We start from the raw sequence: 23319 nt of genomic DNA, 5'->3' as shown, positions 1-23319 counted from the left end.
TCTTGCTTGCTCTGAAAACAAGCTTGTGCATCTGGCCCCCTCTTGGAACCTTCTGCTGTGTGCAGCCTTCAAACATGCATACTCCAGCTGGCTGCATCTTTTAATAGATCAGACACCCTCACATTGAAAAAAAAGAAAATAAAAAGAAAAAAGGCCTTATAGTATGAACAAAGGACTCTAGCTTCTCAGAGCTATAAACTTCAAATCTGTCTGACCTGGGGGAGGGGGCAATAAAAATATATGCAGCAAGTAATTAAGAAGTCCTCCATGATACCCAACACAGCTAGTTACTGCAGGTCTGGTGGGCCCATCCACCCTGTGTATTCATACCACAGCTGAGTAGCTCCAAGAAATACATAAATGAGTATCACTGCCTCCACTACACGTAAGAGAAGCAGACCAATAGACTGCCCAAAGGCCGTACATTAAATCAGTGGTAGAACTGGGATTAAAATTCCCAAATCATTCTGCTTTCTTGTTTCAGGTACAACTCAGTAGGTCTCAACACACAAACAAGGACACAGGCAAAATTAACAGTTTGGGGTAAAGGCAAAATTATTTCAGCACAGGAATTTTTTTGATAAAACCAACAGCAGCTGAACAACATGTACTGGGGCTCAGTCAGAGCATCTACCTGAAATGTGACTGCTGAAAGCCTCAAAGAAAAGTGAGAAATTTTAAGAGGTCTGAGCATTATCAAGCATAGCAGTTCAAGGAAAAAAGTGAGATTTCAACCGGCTGTGGCCAACATTAATAAACACATTGCTTACAGTAAACATATACACACATCCACTGAGAAAAAGCACAGCTCTGCATGCTAATTCAGTAGGTTTAGAACTAAAAATGGGCTGTATAGTATTCAACATGACAATCAGAACAAGCAGAGACAGCAAGGCTCAGATACGTGCCTGCATCATAAATCAGCAAAATACAGAAAAACTGACCTACAAGTTTGACAGTAAATATAGGTTAGAAATATATGGGAGAGATTGATAAAATTGGCCAGGAGAATTGTTTCAAAGACCTGGCATGCTGCTTAGAATGATCTTTAAAATCCATTAAAAAGAGAATATACAGGGGAACTGAAAAGGCAGCAAATGTAAAAGATTAAAGGAAACAACCTTCTGCCCAGTTAACGCTCTGCTAGACTGTTCTGCACTGACACAAAATCAAACTGAAACCAAGAGGGCACCAACACACAGAGGAAATTTTTTCTTTTTTTTTTCCTTTTTTTTCCACTTGTTTTAGTAACAGTATAAGCTTTGTCATGCTCCATAAATTAAACTCAACCAGTAACTGTAAGAAGGTAGGGAAGAAACTTTTCACAGGAGAAGTTTTATTCCTAATCCAACAAATGGGGCTTCTTTTATGCTTCTTGAAAAGCCCTAAGGCAAAGGAAAATAAGGGACTAACTGGCCCTATCAGAACACACCATTACCCACCATGACAGTTCTGACAGTCTTATGTAGGAACAACTGCATGTGCCATGGGATCTACCTGGTTTTGGAACTGGAGGTACCAGAATGCTAACATCAGTGCAGATTATTATGGATAAAATTATTTGTGGATCACCAGACTAAAGTATCAAAAACAATTCTGTGCATTAGTCTCCTCTGTCATTGTGAGTCACATTGCCAAGTGACTTGAAGCAGCTCAGTATTATCTGGGTGTGTGGTACATAGGGGAGGGGTTTGAGGAAGCCACCTACTGCAAACATAAGCAAAAGACTCTTAGAGTTGCTTATCAATGCTCAAGGAGGAAGGCTTTTAAGAGACTATTCGCAGTGACTGTAACGATAGGAAGTAAATACAGCAGTCCTAAAGGGATGGGGAAAGGGAGCTCACTACCCTCAAACTAAGACTCAAGCAATCTCTGGAAACCTAAAAAGCGTGGTATTTGGGTAACTGCACCAGGCCAAAAAATCAAAAGAAAACATACAACAGACCACGCCAGGATTTAGAGGCAACTTGACAACAGCAGGTTAAGAAATGGCTTGTGACTGACAAGACAGGCAGTAAAAAGGAACAGTTAAGCCTGGGTGAGTAACCAAGAATTATGAATGCATGAGAGCTGAAAGTGTTCTTTAAAAATGCTGCTCACTGCCACAAATAAACTGAGATCTACAGATCACATAAGACATGAATTGAAAAGGCGATCTGAGAATGACACTGCAGTCAGCAGTGGGGAACTAACGGGCAGGTCTCTGGACCGTGACATGCACATGTACTCTTAGCTTTGTTTTCACTCCAGCACTGCCAGCCCTTTTTCCATGTGTGTGACACTATTTGCTGTTTTGTCTAAATGCCCAGCACCCAGCGTCATGTTGCCAAATCTGCTGTTCTTAGTTTTCATGAGAGAGAAAAAAAAAACCAATTTTCATGATGAAGGCAGAGAGAAGACTTGAAGATGTTAACCCTCAAGGCTTAGAAATAAAAGCCAAGCATTATCCACTTTTCCATGCAGGTGGCATGCTCCAGTTACTCCCTGAGAGACCAGATAAGGGAAACGTCTGATCTTGTACAGGGCCACAGGAGACATCAGATTTCTAGGATCTTGGTTTGGCATCCAGACAAAGTTTAGTCATGGTCCAGATGAAGACCGGAGTCCACCATTTAAATTCTTCTCCAGGCACAACTGTCACGTAAACAACAATCTAAACCCCATTTTCTTCAGTAAAATTTTTTCAGAATAAAAATAATAAGATGGCACATCTCAACTACCCATGGAAATGCAACAGACAACTACATTAATTTTTTTATATCATCTTTGCTATTGAGTTGAAAGGGGAAATTCTTTTTCCAAACACATTTTGTATGGGTACTCAGCAAGTCCTGGACAAAGATTAAAATTCACTTGGAGTAAATTATAGAATAGTTTGGGAAGTTCGAGTGCAATAGATCAGTCAAATCAGAAATTCTGGAAAAAAAAATACTGTAAAGCAACAATGATGCAAATGGAATCCTTTAAAAGAGAACTGTTCCTGAAAAGTTATGTGCTACCATTTTTAAAAATAATCAAGTCAAGGCAGAACATGACAACTAACACACCAGACTACCAGCAGCAAGCCTTATCTCAGTTCCAGGGGAGCAGGGCCAGACAAAAGAATTAGGATGAGCATAGTATGAGGCAGTCAAATCAAAATAGGTCAAGTGCAGGAAAGCTGAGGTTTGCGCAGCTACTGAAACCACGAGCTCAGCTGAATGACTACGTATGCTTTAGACTAATTTCTTCTTTTCTAAATGTAATATATTTGCTGATCACAATCTGCTGAATAGGGATCATGGAAAAACTGTGATGTAGTTAAACATCTTTACCATGGTAGGTTATGAACACCTGGTACTTAGAGCTTCACTGCTGGTATTAACACCTCCCCACCCCAAGCAGTGGGAGATGCCTTGTAAGAAAAGCTCACATCTTTGGAAAGCACTTCCTCTGAAACGTAATGCAACTGGGTTTCCGGTACTAAACAGGTGAGCTGTATCTTCTTTTACCAGTTTTAAGCTTGGACTACCATAAAAGCTTCAGGACCTAAGAGTAAAATGCTTATGCAAGATCAAGGCTTTCATGGATTTTTTTTATTTAGACACTTTTCAATAGCAAAAATATGCTGTGAGCCTTTCAGAAGCCTGGGAGTTCTGTTGCTGCTAACAGGAGCTCTCTTGCAAGTTCCAGTGCCTGGCATGAATATGAGGTTTCTCCCCTCAGGTGTAACACCATACTAACTCAGTCTGAAGTTCAAATTTTCCCTGCAAATCTTTTATGGCAGGTCACAGAGCAGGCCTGAAATCTAGTGCCTTCAGGCTGGGACATACATGATAAAAGTCAGCAGGTGATGCAGCAACTTCTATTTCATAGTGTACATAATGAAGTTTTTTATAGTTATTTTAATCATTTATTAGAAAATTGAATGGTTTTCATGTCAGTGTTTGAAAATCCTACTATATCTTTTTCTTTACGGATCACAACTCAATTGTTCAATCACAGTTACGAAAACATACCTTGGAAAGGGCAAGAGAGCTACAAAAAGACAGCCTTGCCTAGTTCCTAAAAGTTTGCTGGTTTACAGAGAAATCTGTGATAAAAAGCATCTTCCACCTGTAGCTCATGGACATCTTTCTCATGGTTCAACAGAAAACAAGAACTAATAAGAAATATCATGAGAAAACAAAATACAGACTGGACTGCATATATCAAGAATATCTTTTCCTTTCATGATATTAAAAGAGTTGATTTGTGTTCAGATCAAAATGAAAACAAATCAAAACTTGCATCTTCAATTTATACCAAAAAGTTATAACTAGCTTAATCTCCAAACAAGCATCAGCTTTTAAAGTTCCATTTCAAGATTTCATAATGAAACTAGGCCAATTACTAGGCTTTGTGGATTGATGGAAATGCTACACAACAGCTGTAGGCTACACAGAAAGTGAAACATAAAACGTAAATTTCATCTTTTGCTCTAGATGTAGTCATGTAGAAAACTAACCCAAAATTAAGTTCTCAGATACTAGTGTGTTCTATAGCATAAATGTAACACAGACTTTCTGTACCAGGACAAAGCTCCAGCTGCAAAGTACTGTTTCTCCAAAGTGCAAAAAGCTTTTCTGAGTAGACTGCTAAACTGGCTGCTGCCTAGAGCTTAACATTCAACTTGTAAGGAGGGAAAAGAGTAAATTATTTAAATTCTAAAGATGAGCAATTTAGCTCGCTTCTGTACTAAATATAATCCAATCATGCAGCTTTCCCCATGAGAAAGCATCAAGAAGAGCAACAGATTCAGCTTTTTTCTTTCAATGTCAAAGATTAACTGCTCAGTATGGGATCATCACAAGGTAGGAGAATCACGGCCTGCTAGAAGTATCAGTTCTCTACAACAACCTATTTTCAACTACCTAATGCATATGTTTCCCATAGGAAATAAACTAATTACGCATCTATGTACATTTTGAATTCAATGTACCAAAGAATGGTGATTCTCTGAAAGCTCAGAACAGCTCTCACCACCTTCCCATGATATTTAGGCAAAAATCAAGTGTAGAACTGGTAGTAGTTCTGTCAAATAACTACACTCTCTTTGGCATTCCTAAAGCACCAATCACCTTTATGTGCACATGCCAATATTTACTTATAAACCTGGAATGGTAAGGCAAGATTATCTAATAGCTTGTTTTCCAAATCTGCCTATCTTGATCCTAAATCATACTTTGTTTTGAGTGACTGCATTCTGCCTCTACATCTGAAGTAATTCATTTCAGTTCCAGGCACAATATACGCCATTTCTTCAGATATGTGTTGTTGTATGATCACTTTGCATGGGATGTTAAACGATGTAATTTTGACTAACTAGTCCCCAGCCAAATTAAAAGATCAAACTGCAGATTAAAAACTCTGCCTGAAAAGGCAGTCACTGAAAACCCTGGGATGAAATGCTCACTCTCAACTTCTCCTTTCCTAGGCATCTGCTCCTGCCCACTGTTCTGACTGGTTTTCCCCAGGTGGCACAGGTATCAGCAACATTACAGAGAACCAGGAGACCAGGAGAATTACAATAAATAGAAGAGGCTTGAGCGCCAAAGAATTCAAAAATTTCAAAAGGGGGGCTGGAGAAGAGCCCCAAACAAGGCATCACTGACATCACTTCCTAGACTCATGTAAGGAGCCAACAGATGCCACCTGGCACCTCTTGGCCTGGAGACAGGATAGCGAGAGGGAAGTAGTAATGGGTCCTACTCTATTGGGATTCCCCTAGTCAAGCTTCCTCCTCATGGCACTGTGGGAGTCCTGCTTGACAGAACCTGGGAACAGTTAATGATGAGTTCCTGTGACTCAGGGGGGTGGGTATATAACATGATAGACCTCAGGCCTGACCCAGCATAGCTGTCCTTTCAACGTCTCTCATCCCAGTGGCTAATATTCAAATGCAGAACAAAACCGCAGGCACCTTTCCTTTTATTGCTAAGACTTTACCGGTAAGGAAGCCTTCTGAGCATCTACAAGTCAATTACAGGAAAAGGATGACTACTAATAATATCATTAATCCCACAGAACAAAACCTTCAAAGCCTCTGTACCTCTACAGCTCAATGGCAAGGCAACGATGTGCCTACTGAAAACACTGACCCTAGCCGGCAAGTTCAAAATGTGGACTGAGCAAGGGTTCGATAGGATTATGATAGCCTTCAGAAAGCCCCTTTTTCAAAACCAAAGTAGGTAAGTCTATAAAACATAGCACAAACAGTAAGCCCAACAGCCATGGTAAGGAATGAATGGGCATCTACTACACAGCTGAAATGACTTAAGGACAGAGTAGGAGTTACAATTGTACTTTAGGATTTATAGCAAATAAATGACAGCCTGGAAAAGATAGGAGATCATGATGGCAGGAATGAACGTTCTTTGCAAAGGAAAGACGAGCAGCTTTTGTAGGAGAAGGGCACTTTAGGGCCATTTTCACGTTGCTGATTTTTTTAGTTCAAGAAAGATATGATATACAAAAAACAATGAATGTGATAGTTAAGTTGAGCAGAAAATAAGTGTGTTGATATGTCAAGAGCAGTTCACTATGATAAGGCAAAGCAGCCAACGCTTTGTGCTTTCTCTATGTATTCTATGTGCCAAGGATTTTTATTTTTTCTCTTGTGATACTATTGGACTCAGAAGCTGACCAGTAAGGACATGAAATAGTAACACACCCACTCCAAACATCCTGACAAAGGCAGAATATCCAATCCTAGAGGTCCAAATAATAATCTAGCTGTTAGATTTCTAAAGAAGATACTACACAATGATGTCCGGTTTGTTCTCAGAAACGCTATCACACTCTAATGGTATGTATGACCAAAGTGTTTCATGCTTCAGAGTCAAATGAGCTATATTTCATAACGTTAACTGATCTACGAAAGCGTTATGCATGAGGAAATAAGCTGAGACGAAGAAAGCTATTCAGAATGGGGGAAAGGCACAACAGTTGTGGCTGAAACGTGACTGGAACTAGGTAAGAACTGAAAGGAGTAGAACCATTTGAAATCAGGTCCACATGGAAGTGGTGTGGGAATGTAAGTGGCTTTCCAGTGGATTTTATACTCTGCTCCTGTACTGCTATACTCAATAAACCAAAAGGCTTAATCCATTCAGAGAGTAACTCTTCATTAATAATATGACATTGTGAATGCTTTTTCGATACACAAGACTAAATTAGCAGTCTAAGTAACTAAATTAATGGTGCTAGTGCTATAGGAAGAAAAAGGGCTAGATTAACGACTTGTAGCATCCATAGGAACTGAGTACTAAAAAAAAGCAAAAGCCACATTTCTGCCATAGAACAGGAGAAAAGGACTTTGTTTATCAGTGCAAAGCCTACAAGTGCACAGCTGTTAGCTGTGGCCAAATGAGAAGGCTAATTAACACCTGGCAGTACAGAGCTTCTTGCCACCTCCCACTCCTCCCATCTGGAATTTGTATGCTTTGTGACTGTGCCCATTCTGATGCTACAGGATTAACAGTTATCAGATCTCCAATTCAAGGATGTCTGCTTAGTACATTGGTGTTCTCCAACATTCCTGAGTCTTGTGTGGAAAGAGTTCATAATCACCCCCCTAGACAGTAATGCAAGACACTGATGAAGTCTGAAGAGCTTCAGGCTTGTCTGGATACATATAACTAAGACAACACTGCTGACATGATGATAGTTTCCCAGAATGAATCCACAAGGTAAAGACAGCAAACACAAAAAACGGTGTCTTTAATTTACAGACTTTACAGACCTGTAGAAAACTACAGGTTTTCGATTTTATTTGGACAGTATATTATTCAGTACAAGAAGCATTAGCACAGCTGTATCCTGCACAAATAATTCACCACCTTTTGTGCTAGGAAGCAAGGAGGTGTCCTGAAAGTATCAAAATGTGAACACTCTATATATTTCCGTAAGGTTCTCTTAGACCTGCAAAACTTTATGGACAAAAGTACCCAGTATTTACTAGAATTCAGCAGAATCAGCTCAACTTGAAAAAAGAAGCTGAAAAAGCTTACAATGGGGAATTTCATCTTGGAGGCACTATCAGCAGGGAAAGAAAGTGACAAGTACACTCAATTCTTTAATATTAAGACCAATTCGAAAGGCCTATGCACAAAAGCAAAAAGCTAGGTCAGTCGTTCTGCATATTTGCATGATTGAAGATGATTACAGAAGACTTTACAATGAATCTCATGATATTATTGTTGCTACCATTATCAAGATTCAATTTCTTTAAACAAACTCAAAGCGATTTTAGCATAGACTTACCAAAGAGCTTTTGAATAGGAAAAAGCAATATATTTGTACAGGCAGAACAAGAGGGAAAAAACAGTACACTACTTGCTTAATCACAGTATAATCCCTCTCAACAAAAATACTCAGTGACATTCAATGAATGATACCAAGTGCAAGATCTACTGAGCCATGGAAGTATTAGCTGTTCAATCATAAATTCAAGGCAATAAAAACCATGTAAAATGACCATCTCCTAAAGACTGTGGAGTTCCTTTCAGGCCTTTAAAGTGGGCAGTATATCAGATTAATGCAATACCACACTAGCGGCTGGGCATCCTAACTATATATAAACATAGATCTGGTAAAAGTCATTAAATAAAAGGGTAGACATTCGTGCTAAGCATGTGTCACGCATGTCCATCTTATCTACAGTTTGCCCATTAATCATGCTGCAGGTTGAAAAATCCCTAATGTGTACAACTTAAATGTACATACTCATCCTTTGCATAAGAAAAGGAAGATCACATATTCACTTAAGCGTTTTTAAGCAACAAGAATATTGCTATATATGGTAACTAGGACTGCTGTAAATGAAAATGAGACTCTCAGTTACAGGGTCATTTCTTTTGGATTCAGATACAAGGTAGAGACATAGGGTTATCATCAACCCCTTTCCCCCAGCATAGGTTGAATTATTGCACCAAAAACCATGTACTTTCTGGGACTGTTAGGTGCATTAAAAACAGGATTCACAAAAGCCAGCGCACCAAATGGAGAGCTGCCTAAGTTAGTCCATATGAAACGAGCAGAAAAGGAGCTTAAGCCCTATCCTATTTCTTCCTGGAACTGACATATGCTCCTTTCAGCTACTGGGAAGCATTTTATTCCAGTCAAGATTAAAGATTCAAGCCCTCTCTTGGAATGAGGCCTCTACCACAGATTGACAAACAGCTGATGGGGCAGTGGTCATTTGAACACAGACAGACTAAGGCAGGTCTAAGACCTCGCTCACCAGGCAGTCTCCCTGCTTTACACTGTAGAATCACATTCAATTATTGCATGCAAAAAATCTCCGACAAGAGGGGATTGAAAGCCTCCTGCTATCCACATGCCAGAATATCATGACATGCACCAGAGCCTGGTAGCAAGGGAAGCGCCTTAACCATGGTGCCACTGGCTGGCAAGGAGGCACAGGCTGCTCAGCTCACTGCCAGCTTCTCGTAGAGGACATCATCCAATCTGACGGGCTGCACTGAGAACGCCCACCAGTTCAGGGCCTGCAGGCAAGAGCGCTGCAGAAACACCTAGCTGCGCACTCCAACTCTAGGCGTGAGCATGGCACCGTGCTGCTACATCCTGTCAAGATACAGGCAACCTGGGACATGCCCGGAGCAGCTCTTTCAGTGACCGGGGAACTTAGATGGCAAAAATGGTAGCACCTAGGTACTTGGCTCTGGGTGTAGACAGCAACTCAGAAAAAGATTTGAGGATTCACATTTCGGAGTCAGGTGCCTACAAGTGCAATTTCCTAAGAATCCTAGATTAATTTTAATGAGCACCCAGCTAGTATTTCTACCTATAACCTTACATGACTTTTAAAACAAGTATTTTACAGGTGAATTTCTCAGATCATCATGAACATGTGAGACAAGGTAGCAACAGTAACAGTGTTTGGTGACCTTAACCACAGCAATCACTGTTCAGGAATAGCAGGAAAAACTGCAGAATGTGGCAGAACTAGATCACAGAGAAAAGTATGATTTTTTTAATTAAACAGAAGAAGAGTAAGAATAAAGAAAATGTCTTATCATTTTGAAGAGCTAAGCAAATATGGCCTCCAACTGCAGTAAATAAAAACATATTTAAATAAGTTCCTTCTTTACATAGACTGAAAAAAAACTGTTTTTCCTTTTTATTCCAGTTTTATTTCTTCAACAGTTATTTTGCTGAGGATCCATTTTGCCCTGTTTAAAGATGGAACCAGCTGTCTATTAAGGAAGCTTACCTCCTACTACAGCAAGTCAGAAAATCCCAGTTCTGGCAGCTTAGTTAGTTAACCCTTTACCTGTTCAAAACTACAGAAGGTCCCTTCACTCATTCATGGCACGTGTTTTACTAGAAAGAGCCAAAACTGAAGCAGGCTGTTCATTAAAGAGCTTGACACATCATTAAGTACAAATGAAAGGTAAGACAAAAAAAGCAGCAACACAGGACTAAATTTGCCTTCTTTAAAGCCAAGGGAAGCTCACCCTTGACCCTGAAGGGGAGGGGAGCTGGGGTTGACTTGGGTTAACAAGAAGTGGTTTAGAAAATCCCAGACAAGGTGGTGAAACCCTCAAATTAAGAAGGCTGCCAGGAAATGTGGTGCGCTAATGGCAGTTTATTCCCCTTGACCTGATGCATTAAGGCTTATTTTCCGCACACACCAACTGTGTAATATAAATCAAATCAGCCCCTTCTCTAAAGGTGTATTAGAAAGAATATTGAAACTTCATTTCTGTTCCCAAATTGTGAAACACGTGCTTGTCAAAACACACGTACAACTCCTGGCCAATGCATCAGGGTATGAAGGAATACAAATCTGTTCAAAGACAAAGCACAAGCAGGAAAAAAACTAGAAAGAAAATTTGAGAGTATACTGGAAAAATGGTTCAATGGCTCAGAGAAGCAACAAGATAGGTTTTTCTGTATACATAGACAATTGCCAAATGGGTAACAATTGGCTTTTCAAGTCTTGTACATACAACTTTAAATGTCCTGACAAGATAGACTGCAGCTGCATCCCTCTGGGGTTACAGTGAGTTATAACTGGGTGCTCCAATTCTTACTTGTATAAACATATACCAATAAAAACAAGTAAACAAATCTGGAAGGAAAACTTAGCTGCACATGGCAAGGCAGGGAGGACCCTCAAAATGTAATAACTAAAAGTTAACTGTATCTCAGAGGCGCTTCATAACCTGTAATAGCTTTGCATTTACCGAAATGATTTTTCTATGAAGGTCAAGACATGCTGTCGTATAAGTGCATGGAAGACAGAATAGTATCACCCCCCACCCCCCCCAAAAAAAAAAAAAAAAAAAATCCCAGCCATCAGTGGCAAAATCTTTGTCCCACTCAAAGTCAGTAAGAGTCTAGCAGGTGACTGCAGTGGAATCAGACTTTCACTACAAGACACAAGTTAGTATTTTTACTGCTTTGGACAGCTACGCAACCTCCACAACACATGCAAGCTAAGGCGAGTGTGTTTGTTGTTTGGCTGCTTTTTAAAAACAGCATTCACAATCTTAAATTATAAAAGACAATAGATTCCCTCTCTGCAGTGGGAATACAACAATTAAACAAACATTTTCAGATGGCGCTCCAAGGCAATTCAGGAGGTGTTAAAATAAGAGCTGGCCAGCTCTGAAGGAAAAAATTCATGAAGAAAAGTTTTGTGAAAAGAAGCCTAACAAGTCTTAAGTAGGAAGTTCTCTCAGTTACTCTGGAGCATATATTAGTGTATACATATAGGCCACAAGGAGCATTAATTAGTATCAAGAGTGCTATACTGATACATAATGCAAAAATAATAACTGCATCTCACTTTTTCATGTTTATCCATTGCCTGTATCAAACCACAGGATCAGTCCTTTAAAGAAAGTTTCTCCTCTGTTCTGGAAAACAATTATTGTCTGTACAAAGCATTTTCAATAGCTTCCTTGCCACATCCTGAGACAAGACCAACAGTGGGAAGCTGACAACAATTAACAGAAGATCTCAAGTATCATAGAGGACCACAACTATTTTTATGGAAGTAAAAGACACTGGCATGAGTTTATCACACTATGGTGCAAGTTATGGAGAAAAATGGACAGAAAATTAAGATATATGGTCTAATGGAAAACTGCAAGTAGTAAACTCTGTAAACCATTTAGAACTGACATTCCTGAAGAAGAGAAACAGCATTAAACCTAAATAAGCAAAGAAATTATGCATTTATTTGCAGCAACAGCAGCTCTGGTATCATTTACTTCTATATTTATGTATGAATACAGTATTTTGGAAAGAAAGTATTCCAAGACTGCAGGTGTTTATGTACAAAACCACCTCATCCACTTGCCAGAAAAGGCTATGTCTATGTTAGCAGGCAGTGCAGAGCAATAGGAGAGGACCTATAGACTGATACAGTTTGTGTGGAAGATCTGACATGCAGTCTTTACATAGTTGGGAAGTTTCACTACTGACTGGCTCTACTCTGCTCCTGTGGACTCAATTAGAACCCGGGGCACATTTTCCTGTTTAGTTTCACCTGAAAGAAATCCAATGCAAATGTTCCAATTCACTTAAAAAGCACATTCCTAGTCTTAACTAGATATACCCAAAGTGCCTTGTGTCAGCATCAGCTACATTCTGGATTAAAATCCTACAGTTTATACTGAGTACACAGAGCATGGTGCCAAGCTTGTAGAATCACAGAATAATTTAGGTTGTATGAGACCTTTGGTGATCATCTAGTCCAATCTCTTGCTCAAAGCAGGGCCAATGTCAAAGTCTGGTAAGGTTGTTCAGGGTCTTCTCCTACTGAGTTTTGACTGTCTCCAGGAATGGCGATTCCACAGCCTCTATGGGCAGCTCTATTTCTGCCACAACAATTGCTCATCGGTGCTTAACCTCTCATGATTTTTTTTTCTGTACATCCAATCAGAATTTCTTTTTCTCCAACTTATGGCTGTTGCTTCTTTTCCTTTCGCTGAAAGTCTGACTCCACCCTTTCTATAAACCCATACTATTTGAAGATTGCAATCAGAATCCCTCCTCGGCCTACTCTTTTCTTGGAAACAACTCATTTTTTCCACCTCTCCTTGGACATAATGTTACACCAGCCATCTTAGTGGCTCTTCTCAGGACTTTCACCAGTTTGTCAATAGCTCTCTTTTACTAGGGGCCTGAAGTTACATACAGTATTTAAAATATGGTCTCACAAATACCAGCTACAGGGGAATAATCACTTCCCTCAGCCTGCTGGCTTTCTTCTTTCTAATGTGGTCCAGTACATAGTTAGTTTTTATTATTACATTTGCTGTCTTCCAAGGCCCCAAGCTCCTTTTCTGCAGAGTTGCTGCTAGCCAGTTAGTATCCAACCCTGCACCTATCCCAGGTGCAGACCTTCACACTTACTTCTGCCGAACTTCATGAGGTCAGTCCTGCTGGCATGTTCTTCGAGCTTGCTGGGATCCCTCTGAAAGGCAGTCCCACTCTCCTGTGTCAACTGCTCCCCAAGGTCCAGAGTCACTCTGCCTTCCTGATCAGAAGATCGGAGAACACAAACAAGTGTGCAAATTTAATTCACCTACAGGCTTTCTGAAGATGCATTCCTTCCTGGTCACCCAGGTCACTGACAAAAAGATTAAATAGTATTAGTCCCCCATCAGTCCCGAGGAACACCACATGTAACTAGCCTCCAACTGGATAATATTGAACCACTGACCACTACCTTTTAAGCTTGATGGCCTAGCCTGTTTTCACCCACCTTGCAGTCCACCCATGCAGTCCATACCGTTCCAACTAGCCACAGGAATGCTATGGGAGATTGTGCTAAAAGGCTTTCTTGAGTAAATGCACCCACAGAGCCAGTCATTTTGCCATGAGGCAAGAATCAGGTTGGTCTGTCATGATTTATCCATGATAAATCCATGCTGGCTGTTACCAGTCACCTTGTTGTCCTTCGTTCACTTGGCTTATTGTAACTTATCAAACATGACAGATAGCAGCCTCTCAAAGACACTGGCTGACTTTCACCATAAACACCATCTCCCTCACCCAATCTCCACCACTTGGCATAGAGACCAAGCAGACCTAGAACAGACTCAGGAATGAAGACCCAGGAAAAGCTGACGCTGAGTACCTGAGCCTTTTCTGTGTCCTTCATCAGTGATTCAGCAACTGGGCAGCACTTTCCTTAGTCTTACTTTCCCTGCAGTTTTCCTGTAGAAGCCCATCTTATTGCTCTTCATGTCCTTTATCAGTTTCTAATCCAAACGAGCTTTAGCCTTCATAATGCTATCGCTATAGACCCACACAATGCTTCTACATTGTTCTTAGTTAGTCTGTCCTGGCTACCTCCTGGGCCACTTTCCACCTCCTAGAAAATTTCTCTCTGAATTTGAGCTCAGTTGCGAGTTCCTCATTCAGCCAAACCAGCCTCCTGCCATGTCTGCTTATTTTCCTGCACACTAGAATGGACTATTTTTGTGCTCTGAAGAGGTTTTCCTCAATGACCAATCAGGTCTCCTGGGTGCTCTGCCCTTCAGAGCTATCTCCTACAGGTCCCCACAACCAGTTCCATTAACAAGCTGAAGTTCTGCATCTTTGCTACATGCCTTCCTCCCTTCTCTCAGGATCTTAAACTATAGCAGTCCATGGTAAATGCAGCCAAGACTGACATTAACAATTACCTCCCTAAACAATTCTTTCTTATTCATGAGTAGCACAGCCAGCACTCTACCTTAGTCTACCTATCTAGTACATTCATAAAGATAGTATCTCCTGGATTGTGCTACTGTGTTGCATTTCCAGTAAACAAGTTAAAGTTCCCTGAGAGACAGCGCTTGCAATAAAGGCACTCTTTAAAGAGGGCTTCAAATGATCATAGGACAATTTAGGTTGGAAGGGACCTCAGGAGGTCTGTATTCCAGCCTTCTGCTCAAAGCAGGATCAGCTGTGAAACCAGACCAGTTCGCTTATGGCTTTCTCCAGTCAAGTCTTGCCACCAAGGACAGTGACTGCACACCCTCTCTGCGCTCCCGTTCCACTGCTTGACTGTCCTTATGGGGAAAAGCTTCTCCTTATATTCAGTCAGAACCTCTCGTTTCAACTAATACCCATCACCTCTCATCCTCCCACCACACATCAGTGGGAAAAGCCTGGCTCTTTCTTGATAACCTCTTCATTGGTACTAGATGGCTGCTATTAGGTCCACCTAAAGCCTTCTTTTCTTCAATCTCTGCCTGGTTTTGATCAGGCAGTCTTTTAACAGATACCACACATAGTCCTGATTGTCCTCCCCTCTGATCATAATCCATAAGCCCTTGACCAGCCTGCTGGCTGTACCATAACTAAGCTCTGTGCATTCAAGACACTCCTTTGCATACACAACCGCAGTCACACGAGCCATCCCACCACATCTCTGCAAATCCAGTGACACAGCTCTGCAACCATGCATAGACTTCCATTTTCTCTCATTTGTTTCCTATGCTGTGTGTATGGGCACTTGAGATAGCTGCCTTACTTTCTCAAAGGCAGGGCAAGAGCATCCCCTATCATGCTCTCCCTTGTTTGCTTCCTCCATTCTCTGTTCTGACATTTATAAGCAGATTTTCATCTTCATCACCTGAAGAACCTAATCTAAATCCCTCCTCATGATTAACAAGGCTGCTGGTAAAGGTGCTTTTGCTCCACACTGTCAACAAGATCCCATCTGTTCCTAGCAGTCCTTGTTTCTTGAAAAGGGTCTTGCGGTTACAGAGTCCAAAGTATTAGCCATGCCACTAGGTACACGGACAATCCGTAGGATGCGTAAACTCCTGCCCAAACTTTTCCCCTTGGATGACAGGGTGGAGGAGAGTATTTCTTGGGCTCCATCCCTTCACTCCAGCTTGCTGATCCCTGTAATCATCCTTAATCTGCTGAAGGTCTACCCTGGCAGTAGCAAAGTCCATAGGTTGGACAGGCCTTAGCAATCTCTCCTTAATACCCTGGATTCAGGCCTAAGGCGGCAGTAAACCTTGGAAGTCATGAGATCTAGTTAGCAGATGGATGTCCCCATTCTCTGCACAAGGGAGCCTTTAAGCACTATTACCTATTGCTTCCTCTTAGCAGCACTGGTTAAAAGTTATGAGCACTGGTATGAGATCAGGCATAGCTGGTCCAAATACTTCCTTTGCCAGGACTTAGTCCTCTTCTCCTGTTGCCAGGGCACTATACCTGTTATTAAATCTGTATTATTACTAGCTTCATGTATCTGTGTCATCAAGAATGATACTAACTATTATTATCTCCTTCTGTTAACTTATCTGAAGGAAACATTTAAGACAGGACACGAAATGCTACATTTCTTATCAATGCTGCCTACAATCTAGGCTTCCCAAAGCAAAAAATGTAAATGTAAGTAGCATAAATATAGCTGCTTATTAACACAGCAAAAAAACAACAAAGAGAATATTTCCTAAGCTATAAAAAAGATCTTATGTTCATACTCACACACATTTAAACTGACATGTATACACAGAATGCTCTGCAGAACTGGGGAAGTTGATTACTTGTCCATATCGGGCTGCATGCTGCTTATTGAGTGTGTGCACAGATCTTTAATGCCAGACTTCACAGATCTCACTGCAGTCAGGACCAAAGCCAAAGCCATAAATGTAACACCCGATTTTCAGGTAGCTGGGAATATGGAAAAGATTTGGGGAAATTCTTCTGCAAAGATATATCTGAATCTCTCAAGAGAACTGGAGAGTATTTTCTACAGCCTTCAGGCACTGGGATATGGCACGAGGGCATTCCTTCAACTCCAGGTCAGTCCAATGTGGCCAAGGCTGCTAAGCCCATCCCTCTCCTTCAGACAGATATGGGAAGAAACTCCCCCTTCTGTCACTGGACCATACAAGAGAGGGGAGGGAAAGAAAAGAAAGAGGAAAAAAACTCAACTTCTTCCGTCCACCATTTTAGAGAGAGAAAAAGAATTCATCAGCTGCTGTCCTATCTGGCATCTGAACAGAAAAGGAAAGAGACCAGGCTGTTTCCTCACTACATTAGGGGTCAGAGGAGGCAGGACAGGAAGAGGTCAGGAAGCCGGCAACAAAAGGTAAGAAGAGATGCTAATCTTCCCAAAGCCCTAAAGCCGTTGCATTTGAATCAGCATTCTTAGAAACCTACAACCCAGCTGTGGAAAAGGGACTCTGGTAAAGCTGGGGCTGGGCAAGGAAGAGAGAAGGGCGGAAGGAAGGAATGCTTTCTCAGCAAAAGCACAGGTTTTGCTTTCTTTTGAGTTTGCATGCTTCATCCAAAATGTTAAACAACATGAAGCATCATATAGGTATACAAGAACACTCACTCCTCACATACTCATGGAAAAAACCCCAATCACATCAAAACAGGACAGAAAACACACCCCACTTATGTCTACAAGACCCTAATGCAGACTCCTGACAAGGTACCACAACAACAAAAGATCATGCATTAGAAAATATCCCTCGCTTAGTTGTGACAAAACAGCCTTCTCAAGATGATCTTGCTTGATTCCATGCCCAAAACTCACTAATGTTTGCCAGGACAGCAACTGCTGTTGCAGAATTCCACTGGCAAACACTGTATCTCAGATTTTTCTCTTTCTCAGAATGCTGCTATTTCCTGTGAAAAAATAATCTATACTACAACGATGTGCAGTACTAACACTTCTATAAATAAATAATTTTATAGCAACATACAGTATATGTAGAAATATAATACTTGGGCAAAAAAATTCCTGAGCAGAAAGAGATCAGAAAACCATTCTGATAAATGTCTTTAATGCCTACATTTTCTTTGCTTAGTGTAAAAAATATTGAGTAACTGTTTGCTGTTCCTAGAAAGAATGGAATTTTGTTGCCAACAGCTGTAGCCTTTCATAGGAATTATAATACTATATTGAAGATTTATGCTTCTGACAAACGCATAAAGTTAGCTGAACTAGGGCAGAAAAACAGAATGGTCTTTTCCTAATGGAATAGACTTGCAGTACTTCTGTTAACTCTTACCACAGCAGAAGTTTTTTTCTTCAAAAGCAGAAACTCACACTGAGGTTTGATATTTAGAATGATTTATAAGTCCTGAAAGGCCACTATGCACAGGGCAAACTGTTTCATTCTAGGTTCTTAAGCAAGAAACATACCCTGTCATCTCAAAATTGAACTATTTTAGGCCATTAATAATTATCTCCAAAACACATGACTCTGAATTTCCATCCTGACAATTTTTGGTTTTGTAATCTTGTTTTCCCAACCTTAAGAAAAGGTTTTCCTGAAGTTGTGACCATCTGACAGAACTACACAAGAGAGGAGAAAACTGGTGCTAGTCAACAGGCTGTCACTCGTACATAGTGAACAAATAAGAGGAAGCAATCCTTGGTCTCTTTGGTGAATTTATACATACGTAAGTAGCCCTACTTCCCTGCAAGTCACTACTCATTCCAGTGGGAACTCTATTCCTTCTGCTCTGCAGGATTAAGGACCTTCTGTGCTCCTCGTAACAACAGCAGATAACAGCAGTACACAGAACCATAATTAAGTCAAATTGACATTCAGCAATAAAACTCAAAATATCAAAATTGTTAGGATTCATTTATTTGCAAACAGCCAAACAGCATACTCTAGGTTGAATCCTGGGCTGATTTACAGATATGTTCTATGCTGCTCTGTGAACATCATACATATAAATCAGTTTACACGAGTTGTGAATTGGTAAATCCATTGGCTCAGAAAAACTTGCCCAAAGCCTCACGATGAGTTAGTGGCAGTGTCTTGTTTAGGTCTCAGACTTTGGCTTTCATTCCATAGCTGCTCAGTTCACCAGATCATAATTACAGGGCTCTTAGAAAACATCACTAAAAATGTTTTTATTTCTGTCCTCCTTCTAAAATTCCTGTGTTTGGTTTCTGTGTTTTTTGTTTTTTTTTTTTTAACTAATGGAAGGAAAAAAATTAAAAGCTTCTTAACAAGTACAGTTGTGATTTTATTTGACTGGGATTCAACAAAGTGTATTTCTCAGCTGAACCAAAGATAGCAAGCCTGATCTCTTTGAACAAGATGCACAATAATCCAAAGGCCCACACAGAAAATCACTGTGCACATGCCACAGTTTTTATGCTCAGACAGGGAAAAGTTAATACTAAGTTTAAAAACCCTATATGTAGTTCTTTAGAAGTGAAAGAGACTACAAAATAAAGCCCTCCTTCAAGGAACAACGTGCCACCAGTCTTCACCCTGCAAAAGATCTGCAAAAACTGAGGATACTTTGCTTGACTAAAAAGAATTTTAACTGAGCATAAACACATGAACAGCAGGCAGGCTATTTCCATAAGTATGCATGATTCAGAGGAATAGAGATTTTGAAACCTGAGGCCATAAAATCAATTTTCATTTTAGAAGTGTTATGGTTTTTAAAAAGGTAATGTGTACATAGTGGGCTCTTTTCGTTACAAATGGATTCTTTAAAACAAATTGCCAGTGACAAATCATCATTTGTAAGAACTATTTCCAATAAGGTAGAAGTTATCTAGGATGGCACTAAAGAACATACTTCATTTCAAGTACGCTTATAGTTTTATTAGAGCCAATGACTTTTTCTGTGCTTAAAGTCAAGCATATGTTCAAGTACTCTGCTGAAACAAAAGCTTACAAGTTTGTTGTTCAGAATGCGAAGTGAAGCCTTTTTATCCCAATCCACGTTTTTTCACATGCAAACAGCACTGACGACATCACCACAATTTTCAGTTAATTTCAGGATGCATACATCATTTACTAAGGCACAGGTGATGCTCCCAAAGAACATGCACAACTACAGCAGGTTATTTGCCTCTTATCCTGTTTTTACATTTGTATTGCCACAGTAAAAATAATGGTAACCTTTGATCTAATCTAGAAGTCTTTTGTAGCTTACACACAAGATTTGGCAATAGGATTATCAGGTACAGTCAACCCACTCGAAACCAAAAAACCTGATATGCATAAATACAACATGTTAGTCATAAACTATCAAGAATGGGAAGAAATAATCCACAGAAGAATTAGAAGATTAAACATCTGAAACTACTTTTCTGGTAACAAAATGTGGGATCTTGAGTGTACTTGGTGGCTATGTTTGTGTGTTTGTGAAACTGTAGACATTATTCAAAAGTTTAGCCAGCTATTAGCAAACAAACTGATTTGTAAGGCAAATACAGAACATTAGCAAGACAGGATTTGTCAAATCAACAAGGTCTTTTTCAACACTTTCAATACCATAAGATTGCATTGTGCTGAGAACTCACAATGTTTTCACCTATGAGTAGAAAGTGATATTTATTCTCCAAGAAGTTGTAAAAGTGTTTTACCCTGTTCTGCAGCTGTGAGCAAGCATAAAGCAACCTCCAAAAAGGTCCAACAGAAAGAAAAGCCGTCACAATATTCCATTAAAAATGTCTTGAGGTAGGATAATGTCATATTTGTCCAGCAGATCATCACAAAACATTCTTGTGTGTGCAGCTTACTCAGATGCAAGCATGCAAGATGTTCAACAGTTCTTAGTAACACATCTTCACGAGTTTAGAGTCTCATGCAAAACACACTGACATTGGAAAAATCACATCATGTGCATCGTAGTAAGATCGAATCCAAATCATGTGGGATTTGAGAGGGAAAGAAGAGAGGTTAATCAGACTGCTCAGAAACAATGTTCCCCCGTGAAGACTACTTCACTATTCAACTGATAACACTAGGGTAACAGCTCAGGCATGTTTCAAAAAAACCTTTACTAAGACAAGAAAAGTGTATTTTAAGCATTTTTCCTCGTACTTCAGAATAACTACACGATTGCATGTGTGTATTCACAAAAAAAAAACAGAAAACACACACTTCAAAGCAAACATCGCAAAGATCAAGCTCAGAAAACTGTTTTAGAAATACATCTAAGTGTCACGAAATAAGAAATTTGGCTAAGATTAGGTAATATCCACTAAATCTGTTATCTCCTAAGCTCTTTTTAAAGTTAAGTGATGGCTAGTAATTTTGAAGATAATGATCCTAGACATTTGCACTCTGATAAATACAAATGACATAATTCTAAATTAGTAGCTACTACTAAATCAAAACTATTAAAACTATAATAAAGTCAAGTAAATAAAAATCCTGCCAAAATCAACAATACAGAACTGAAATACTGTAAAACATACGTAAAACATAGATTAATTAGATATGGATTGTGAAGAGACTGCTGTTCAGCTAGTTAAAACTACTGTTTACGGTTCATCCCTTTTGTGGTAAGGGAGTCTGGGTACTACATCTCAGACCCTCCAAATGTAGCCTTTCCTTATCAAAGCTGCTGCCTCCCAGTATCCAGAAGCTGAGCCTTGATCATTCCCCAAACTTCACAACACTTCCTGGCATTTCGCTGGCTTCCAGGAAATTCAGGCTGTGCCCTATGCTGGTATCGTGCTCCGTATCTGTATGATGCATAACTTGAAATTACTGGTACACTCAATACATTTAAAATTACAGCTGAGAACAAGCTTCAAAACATCAGCAACTACAAATCTGGCCTTACCTGCAGGATCTTCTACTGTCACTTCCTTACGCTTAGCCTCCAATTTTTCTTTAACCCATGGGAATTCTTGCAAGGAATCCAAGAATATATCAAATGCCTTGGGTCCTCTAGTAGGTAGAATATCAAGGAGCATCATGGTTTTCCTTTGACTGGTGGTTTGGGATTTTATTTCTTGAACATGACTATCGGTGAGAACCCCTTCTTGGTAGAGATACTGAATAACAAGTCCATCCACAAGCACCTCTGTGCAAAGCTCCAGACGCAGGGAGCGTAGAAGTTGTTTGTCTCTGGCATCCATCTGGCAACCTAGAAAATGAGAAGAGGAAGGGGAACACATATGGAGATTAAAATACTTCAATCTTTAACATCCAGAAGTGATGTTTGATATCTGGCAACCTTCAGAAAGAATGCCAAACTCAGAATCACCAAACTGGAAAAACTATTAGTGATCCCAGAAATCTTCTTTCTGTTCAGATTTCAGTGACTGAGAAGCTAAAACGCAGCCATTTGGGGGAAGTATTAGACAGGAAGGGAATCTTTGGCATTGTGAAGGCCAGACCTTCGTTGGAACAAACAACCATGCCAAATAACCCCATCCATTAACTGGTCAAGGTCCATACTAAAAGCAGCTAGAGTATTTGCCAGTCCATCAGAGACTCTACCCTCCCAAAATTAAACAGATAGCACAATTATCCTCTATTACTGCAGTTACTACAACAGTATTGCTGTTGCAGTACTTCTGCCACAGTAGCGGAAAAACAACAGCAGGACTGATAGCACAGCCAGTGACAGTGTCAGCAGGTAGCTTTGGCTTATGCAATGCATATTAATTTTAGAAGGGCTAGAAGTCCATCTTATACACCAAGCTGTTCTCTCACCTGACTTATCCTGGAAAGCTGTTCTAGAATTTGACTGATCTAATGATGAGAAACTTTATTTGAATTTTCATTTTAAATTTATTCTTCTTCTATTTATAGGCATTGTTTTTTCTGCCAAAACTGTTCTTTAGCTTAGTAGCTCTTCTCTGTCCCTGGTATTTACCCTTCTAATGCATTTACAGCAAGCAATTGGATGCCCTGTCAGCCTCCATTTCACTTGAATAACACTCTGACTAGACAAAAGCTGGAAAACATGCATTTTATAGCCACTCTGCAGAAGAGGAATCAAGGCCCAGAGAGACCAACCAACTCATCCCACATCATATTAGGAGTCAGTGCAAGAGCTGTGAAATGAATCAAGATGTCTAGCCCAGACATTAACGACAAACACATCCTTAGGCTCATTAATGGCACTTGGAAAGGAAAACAACAGAGTAGTAGAATTAAATATTTTCTCATGACTAAATCACAAAGCCAAAAAAAATGTATCAGGTGTCAATTGTGCTTACCAAGAGAATTTCTGCTAATTAAACTAGAAGCCGCTGTTCTGACAGCCAGACCTTGCAGAAACCGTACTTCAACTTGAAGACACAAGGAGAATTAGAGATTTTCAAAGCTTTTGTAGGAAACCTGCATTAGCCTTTAAATCATCAGAGATGTCTACAGACTCCCAAGGTCCCATCAAAGACAAACCTAAATGCCTTGGGTATTAAAATCCAGGGCAGACATTCAAGAAAACATACAGGCCCCTAGATGGCATTTTGGACAGAACATTAGAGCTTACGGTGAAGAGAGAGAGACAGGAAAACCCCATCTTTGACACACTGTGATAAAGCCACTCTCCAACAAAGCTTTCCCTGAGCGCTGAAAG

The 23319-nt window shown here is 40.1% G+C and overlaps 1 protein-coding gene across 2 annotated transcripts in view; it reads right to left on the bottom strand.

Moving 5' to 3' along the window:
- The window catches only part of CRADD (CASP2 and RIPK1 domain containing adaptor with death domain), an 82553-nt gene that overhangs the window by 57199 nt on the left and 2035 nt on the right, over positions 1-23319 (bottom strand). For both annotated transcript variants that reach the window (XM_062585300.1, XM_062585290.1), the window contains one exon: positions 21571-21876. In XM_062585300.1, coding sequence (XP_062441284.1) covers positions 21571-21868 — 298 coding nt within the window. In that variant the 5' untranslated portion in view covers positions 21869-21876. The remainder of the gene's footprint in view (positions 1-21570; positions 21877-23319) is intronic.

The sequence above is a fragment of the Rhea pennata genome, chromosome 1, assembly GCF_028389875.1.
Source record: "Rhea pennata isolate bPtePen1 chromosome 1, bPtePen1.pri, whole genome shotgun sequence".
Lineage (NCBI taxonomy): Eukaryota > Metazoa > Chordata > Aves > Rheiformes > Rheidae > Rhea > Rhea pennata.
The sequence above is the reverse complement of the archived record's forward strand: the minus strand, read 5'-3'. Positions and strand labels throughout refer to the sequence as shown.